Source organism: Quercus lobata, chromosome 1 (assembly GCF_001633185.2).
Source record: "Quercus lobata isolate SW786 chromosome 1, ValleyOak3.0 Primary Assembly, whole genome shotgun sequence".
NCBI classification, from domain to species: domain Eukaryota; kingdom Viridiplantae; phylum Streptophyta; class Magnoliopsida; order Fagales; family Fagaceae; genus Quercus; species Quercus lobata.
In genome coordinates, this window is record NC_044904.1 from 21,045,187 (window position 1) to 21,053,351 (window position 8,165).

General features: G+C 40.1%; 1 protein-coding gene across 1 annotated transcript; it reads right to left on the reverse strand.

The window, feature by feature from the left end:
- Window positions 1-444: 444 nt before the first annotated feature.
- LOC115983036 (lysM domain receptor-like kinase 3) lies at window positions 445-2,587 on the reverse strand. The gene has a single exon (XM_031105768.1). The coding sequence runs from the start codon at window positions 2,058-2,060 to the stop codon at window positions 666-668; it is 1,395 nt and encodes a 464-aa protein (XP_030961628.1). The 5' UTR covers window positions 2,061-2,587; the 3' UTR covers window positions 445-665.
- Window positions 2,588-8,165: the final 5,578 nt, after the last annotated feature.

Below are 8,165 nucleotides of genomic sequence, written 5' to 3' on the forward strand. Positions count from 1 at the left end.
GCATGATGTTGAGATCACGCTATGGTTTTGGTAATTGGTTGAGCGGTGCAAATGATAGCACCGTCAACTCCTTTGAACTTGACATAATTCTGCCTTATTATGACCGATATTGCTTTAAATTTCTCAACCTTTCTTGAGAGAATTCTGCCTTATTATAACCGATATTGCTTTAAATTTCTCAACCTTAAATGTGCTCATATTTGTTTTTTTTTTTTTTTTTTTTGATGAGATTGTTTCTTTTGTTTTGGTTTTGTTACGACTTATGAGAAATGTGCTTATATTTAAGACTTTATACAATAGCGAAACATCTCTCAACCCCACAACATTTGTCACTACATTTTTTTTTTCTTGCTAACAAAAACGTAAAAAGTTTCTGACAAATAAAAAACGACTAGTTCCTTCTACAGCAGTCACTGTGATCCACAAAAATATTAAGACAATCTCTTAACGTAAAGCTTTGTTTAATCTTCTTTTTGAAGTAAAATACTCACATATAACAAAAAATGCCTGGTCTAGTCCTGTCTCTATCAAATGGACCATAACAAATCAAATAAAAAAGAACTGAAACCAATGGTGGATGGTCTTATATTCTATTACAGTCTCTCCAATTCTCCAAGAAGCAATGAAGAATTTTAAAAATAAAACAAGAACAGAAGAGCCGTGTGTCATCTAGGAGCCAATGAGACAGAAATACCAGTAGGCATTCTAACATTATCTGACCAAATTCTTGACTCCAGATATAGCCTTGATATCTTCCCGGTAACGCGACCCATGTTGGGCCTCTTATCTGCCTCCACGTGTACACAATCAAGTGCTAGTCTTACTATCTTCTCTGCCACATCTATTGGAAACGAGTCGTTCAGTCTCCGATCCACCCATTTCCTCAGCCTCCCTTCTCTTCCACCGCCGCCGTCGCCTTCGTCGTCGATTACTGCTCTCGCTGTGTCTATCACCGAAGTTCTAACAAAATCGCCGGTGGACTTGTCGTATTTGTACTTCAATGGCTCTTCTCCGCACAGAAGCTCCAAAATCACAACCCCAAATGCGTACACGTCGCACTTCTGCGTTGCGATTCCGGTCGCTTGAAATTCCGGCGGCATGTAGCCTCTGACACCTTGGAATTGCATTTTTTGACTGTTTGACCTCTTCAATTTCGGAGATGGCAACGTTTTTAAACTCTCCTCCTCCTCCGAAACCTCTTGGATTTCCGAAAATTCCTTGGCTTTTTTACTCTTGTCCTTGTTGTTTTCGTCCTCGTCGATTTCGCCGCAGAGCTGGGCGGTACCGAAGTGGCAGAGCTTGGCATTGAAGGAAGGCTCGGTGACTATGATGCTACTGCTTTTGATGTGGTTGTGGACTAAGGTACAAAAGTTGAGACCCGTGTTGTTGTGAATGTAATCGAGGCCGTGAGCTAAATCTGTAGCGATCTGCATTCTGGAAATCCACGTGTTGAGCACCGTGAAGTTCGGGTTTTTGGGATTCCGCAAGCAGTTGGCGAGGTTAGCGCCTTCGACGAAGTCGTACACGAGGTAAATGTGGTCGCCGGAGATGGAAGCGCCGAGGAGTTTGATGATGCTCATGTGGTGGCTCCGGCAGATGACGGAGAGTCGCTGCCTGAGCTGCGGGGTCTCGATTTTGCGGCGGAACTTGCGCTGGAAAACGATGACGCTCTTGGCCCGGAGAGTGCAGCGCCAGGAGCGGGTGGAGGAGGTGGAGGTGTAGGTCTTGGAGAGGAAGTTGTTGGTGGCGGAGCAGAGCTCGGAGAAGGAGTAGATGTGGGGATTCTCGGGGAGCGAGTCACGGAATTCGGAGATTCCTGTTCCGGCGGAATGTTTGGAGCTTGAGGTGGCGGAGCTGGTGGCGAGGTAGGCACCGCTGGTTGCGCTGGAGGTTGAAGGTACAGAGGTGGAGGAGGAACCGGTGGCGAAGGAGGTTTGTGGCGGTGGTTGTGGTGCCGGTGAGCGTTGGGTTCTAGGAGATTGAGTTTGGGTTCGTGGGGTACGAGTGTTTGATTTGGGAGAGGGATCGGTGGCTTGTGTTGCCATTTTGGTTTTGCACATTTAAGATTTGAGGTCGAAGAAGAAGATTAATAAGTAAGAAGGGAATTTTGATAATTAGAATGTGAAATTGGGAAAGTTAGAGAAATTCTAATAAATCTTTTGAAGAATGGAGAATTGGTATTTGGGTCCAAATTACTTCATCGAGTTGGAGTTGAACGCGCTTTGGCAATTGGAGGAGCGTGGTTGAGAGTTAGCCAAATTTGGACGGAATTGGGAGAGGGGTTTGGCCATTTGTTTGGGTCAGCAAAAGTGGTACAATGATTATGGGCAAGGTGATGAAGTTGGGTACATTCAATTGATCGGTAAGCAAAAGCAAATCCTAAGTCTTTTTTAAATTGATTGGATATGTACGTATCATTGAACTTTTTAGCACCTCTACATTTTGGGATTAAGGCATATAAATAAAGGGCTGGTAAAGGGGAATTTCTTAATGACCACAATTTGGAGGGTTTATTACTTCATTATTTGGGGATGACTCAATTTGCTAAAAGTTTTGTAGTTGAATTGACATCTTTTTATGCATAAAATTCTTAGAGTTTGGAGAGAAAAAAGTTTGAGTTACAAGATTAGTAACATGTTGTAATTATTTCAAAAAAAAAAAATTATAACTCAGTTCAACCATTTGAAATTTTCTCTAACTCTGACCTCATATTTTAAATTCACCACTTGATATCTTTGTTGAATTGGCTGAAAAACATAAAAATTGTATACGTATCTTTTGGCTTCTCAATATTATTCTTAGGATATAATTCCATCGATAAATCTGATAAGGATGAGCAGCTGTGGGATTTTGGGTGCCCGCGTTTGGAATGAAGTCAACTGAACTTAAACCTCACGTCACAAACAATGTGAGGCATCATGGTATGAACATTAAAGACCTTTAATCCTCAAATCCAATGACTTTTTTTTTTTTTTTTTTGGTTGGAAATTCAACATCTTTCTACAGTAATAACAAGTGAATGACAATGATTTTTAAGAGTCCGTTTGGATACAACTTATTTTTGCTGAAACTAAAAACACTGTAGCAAAATAATTTTTAAATGTGTGAATAGTACCATGGAACCCATTTTTAATATTTTTAAATGCATGAACAGTGTTACTATAGTACATAAACAATACTGCTACAGTGCGTAAACAGTGATAATTGTCTCTTGCATAGTAAAATCAATGATTTTACTGTTCATGAGTTGAAAAAAAAAAAAAAAAAAAAGTAGACGCACAATAAGTCCTATCCACATACTAAGTTGACTCTGACAAATGCTGCCACTTTTCTTTCAATGATTCGAGGGACAACCCCACTTTATCAACATTTCGATTATACCGATTAGTGGTTTCGATTAGGTTAACTAATAAAATTTTTTATGGTTGAATAAAATATTTAGGATTTAATTATCGTCTATACCAAAAACTAATTGGCGTCTTAGTTTGATATAAAGAGTTATCATTAAGAACAGATGTCAAAAAAAAAATTACCAAGTACTATTAATAAGTAATTATAATGTTTTAAGTAATGAACTTATGTGTAACTGTAAGTAAAATAATTCAATTATTAAAAAAAAAAAAAATCAAATTACAAGTTGATACCTATGGCAAGATGTGTACTGTGGGTATGTAAAAGAACTCCTCTTGTTTCCCACGAGTTTGAAAAGAAGAGCATCGTTAATTTGTCAGAGACACCGAAAATCTAGGGAGAAAATTTCAAGCTAAGGTAGTACTCCTATAAGGGTCTGAAATTTTTTATATACATTTCCATGGTTTTAGACTTGTCGTTTTAATAGTCAATAAAGCTAATGCCACAACAAACACTCAAAAACTTTTGCCCCAATTTACTTATTTATCGGTTGTAAGTGGTAGGGTAAAAGTAGGATAATAAAAGTAGTGGGTTCATGTAGATGCACAACTCTACTATTTACAACTCATCACCTGAGCAAACTATAACAAAGTTGTGGGTTTTGTTGTGATAGCATTGCACTTTAATAATACGAACTAGTCACAGACCCATGCAATGCATGAGAATATTATTAATAATTATTTTATGGTTAAACTTAATTATTTGAAAGTAAAAAATTTATAATAAAAATTTGTTAAGAATCATTTTGTGAATTGCCAAAAGAAAATAAGTTAGTAAACTACCATTAATAAAAAAATAATAATAAAGCCCAAAGATATATAACATAATTTATCAAATTATTAGAAAAAAAATTTGTCAAGAAATCATTTAAATCATCCATCAAATATATGACATACCTTAGAAACTTCATAATTAAATATAGTGTAAAGTAACTGTAGGGATAAGGGTCCAAAATCATATATTGGACCTTGGGTTTTGTCCGAGAACGTTGTATGGTCCGAGGAGGAACAAATAGTTATGACGGGTTCCAATTTAGAGTCTCATGAGTAAGGAATGAATGAAATGTGGTCCGGATATGATGAATACAGCTCAAGTATGTATTCCAGCAATTAGAGTGACCCTCCTAGAAACTCCAATGATAGGGATGTGCTTCATGAACATACGACAAGGAAGGAAACCCAAAAATATTTAAGGGAAAACTGCTACCACCACATTAAATACACTGCAGCTACTTTTCTGATCGTATTTATGTGGAGAAGACCTCTGAACAGTGCTACCTTGGCCACCACAACTCACAAAAAGCCAAATAAGGTGTCTAATGTGACAAGTATTCAAATAAGAGCTCAGATGATCAACAAGTGTAGGATCAAGATGGTCCAAAGGGAGCTATATAATGTAAGAGACCCTTCATGAGAAAAGGATCGGAAAAATAGAGAGAGAACACTGTAGCAATCTAAATTGTTCTTGTATCCAATTGTGATCAATTTATAAAAAGTGTGACCTCCTCAGACTGAAAGTCCATTGATATCAGAACCTGTTATTTGTGTTTGATTGACATTTAATTCAGTACTAGTCGTTGTCTAACTCATTAGGGCCTAGTTCTTTAACCCACTCTCTACAAATTTATTGTATTGGGCTCATTGGGCCAAGATCTCATACATCTTGGGCTTGGACTGTAAACTATGTCCTTACAATTGGCACCGTCTGTGAGAAGAACTTGTGTAATAGTAAGTTCAACGTCTAACTATGGTAGGATCAGGTCCTCATCAAGAAGAATCCATGGGTTCTAGGTGACAGGATGACTTCCTTAACCTTGAATGCAAACGAGATTGAGAAGGTAGCATACGTATCACACATACTGGTAAAAGTCATTCTCGAGTGGGGAGTCACATCTCACAAGAGTGGAACAATAGAGTCATGCAAAAGGAAATTGACAATTTAAAGAAGAAGCTGCACCATGCACAACGAAAAGGAACTCCTTCCAGTTCTAAAGTCTCCTCCAATGATGAAGAGAATGCTAATCATAGGCAAAGGTCAAGAACCCCGCCAAGCAAGTCTTTCTCCTACAATGAAGAGCACCACCACAAGCGAAGATACAAAAGCCCGCCTCGTAAAGGCTTGGGAAATGACACTATGAGCAAGGCGTTGAATCAAATCTACAAATCACCTTTCATGCGCAAGATAGAAAGGGAAAAACTTCCTCAGTGATTCCATCAGCCCACATTCACCATTTACAATAGTCAAATAGACCTTGTGGAACATGTGAGCCAGTTCAATCAGAGGATGGCTATTCACTCTAAGGACGAGGCTTTGATGTGCAAAGTATTTCCCTCCAGTTTGGGACCTGTAGCGATGAGATGGTTTGATGGTTTGAGGGCCAATTCCATAGATTCCTTTAAGGAGCTCACCCAAGCCTTTGGCTCTCGTTTTATCATGTGTAATAGGGTACCTCGGCCCTTAGACTCACTACTGTCCTTATCCATGAGAGAGGGGAAGACCTTGAAAACGTACTCAGACAGATACTAGGAGATATACAATGAGATAGATGGTGACTTTGATGACGTGGCCATCAGTACTTTTAAGGTTAGGCTTCCTGCTGAGCACGATTTAAGGAAATCTCTAACTGGCAAACCTGTTACCAGTGTGATCTAACTTATGGACCGGATTTATAAGTACAAGAGGGTTGAGGAAGACCAGCAGCAAGGGAAAGGTAAAGTGAAGGTTATCCCTCAAGAGAGGAGGGATTTCAAGTCGGATCGATTTAGTAATAACCGACTTTAGAGAGATTTCACTTGACAGTCAGGGTCTGCCAACACCCAGGCGGTTAATGCGGTATTCCAAGAACCAGTGCATCAGGTTTTGGAGAAGATTAAGAACGAGCCGTTCTTCAAATGGCCGAACAAGATAACTGGAAACCCCATGAGGTGCAACTAGAGCCTTTATTGCCAATACCATCAGGACCAAGGACACATTATGGAGGATTGCGAGAATTTGTGGGACTATTTGGACCAGTTGGTCCGAGAAGGAAAGTTGAAGCAGCTATTGCATCATTCCAGTGGCTAGGCGGAGCAGATAGGTTTGGATTCTCGGAGAGATGCTTCTTCAAGACCTCCTTTGGGAACGATCAATGTCATCTTTGCTGCTCCCAGTAGGACCGGTTCTTGTCCCTCCAGGGTGATGTTTGTGGTTCGGCTATCCACCGAGGACAACAATTCGAAGCCAAAAAGAGCTAGAATAGAAATCCCACTGGTTCTGGGCTTCTCGAACGAGGATAAGATTGGAACCATCCAACCCCATGATGATGCTTTGATAGTCACACTCAGTATAAGGGGGGTATGATGTGAAGAGAGTGTTGGTAGACCAGGGTAGTGCTATCGAGATAATGTACCTCGACCTGTACAAGGGGCTGAATTTGAAACTTGAGGACCTAACAGCCTTCGATTCCCCTCTAGTAAGTTTCGAAAGGAAGACTGTTGCTCCAAGAGGTCAGATTAGATTACCCATACAAACTGGTTCGGACGTGGTGGAGGTGGATTTCATTGTGGTGGACGCTTATTTACCCTACACAACTATTGTGGCCAGACCTTGGCTTCATACCTTAGAAGCCGTCTCTTCTACCCTGCACCAGAAGGTGAAATATTCGTTAGAAGGCCAGGTTAAAGAGATTTAGGGTAGTTAGTTCATGGCTAGGCAGTGCATGGTGGCTGCCATCTTACATCAACCTAAAACTGAGTCCTCGGCCTCTACTAAAAGGGGCTTATAGCAATCAAAAACTCTGATGTTTCCCAATAATGGATCAATTGAGGAAGCGAAGTGTAAGGATCTAGAAAAGGTTATCGTTGGCGATGATCCAGAGAAGTTCTTTCAAGTCGATTCCCAACTACCTCCTCAAGAGAGAGAAGAGCTAATTGAGTTCCTTAGAAAAAAATGTTGATGTATTCGCATGGAGTGCATATGAAGCTCCGAGGGTGGACCTAAATTTCATTTGCCACCATTTGAATGTCAATCCATCTGTTACCCCAAAAAAAAAACCTCATCGACACTCATCTAAAGACCATTCTAATGCTGTCAAAGATGAGGTGACAAAGCTTAAGCAGGTGGGAGCTATCAAGGAAATTTTCTACCCTGAGTGGCTAGCCAATACTGTGGTAATGAAGAAAAAAAAAAGGAAATGGCGAGTATGTGTGGATTTCACAGATTTAAACAAGGCTTGCCCAAAAGACCCCTTCCCTATGCCTCGAATCGACCAGCTAGTAGATGCCACTGTAGGCCATCCTTGGATGAGCTTTTTAGATGCATTTCAAGGATACCATCAAATAATACTAGCACTAGATGATCAAGAGAAGACAACTTTTGTTACTCCCACTAGAAATTATCATTACAAGGTGATGCCATTTGGCTTGAAAAACACGAGATCCACCTATCAAAGAATGATGACTAAGATGTTTGAACCACAATTGGGCAAGAATATTGAGGTTTATATAGATGACATGGTGGTGAAGAACAAGGTGGTGTCTGAGCATGTGGGAGACCTTGGAAACATTTTTGAAATTTCGAGGAAACACACGCTACGCCTTAACGCTTCCAAGTGCTCTTTTGATGTGGGATCAAGCAAGTTTCTAGGCTATATGGTGACTCACCGGGAAATCGAGGTTAATCCCGACCAGGTTAAGGCGATAAATAGTCTACAACCTCCCCGGAATCCCAAAGAAGTTCAGAAGCTAACAGGAATGATTGCTACCTTGAATCGGTTT

Bases quoted from the DNA above. Each gene is read 5' to 3' on its own strand.
- LOC115983036 (XM_031105768.1), bottom strand. From the start codon at position 2,060: ATGTGCAAAACCAAAATGGCAACACAAGCCACCGATCCCTCTCCCAAA.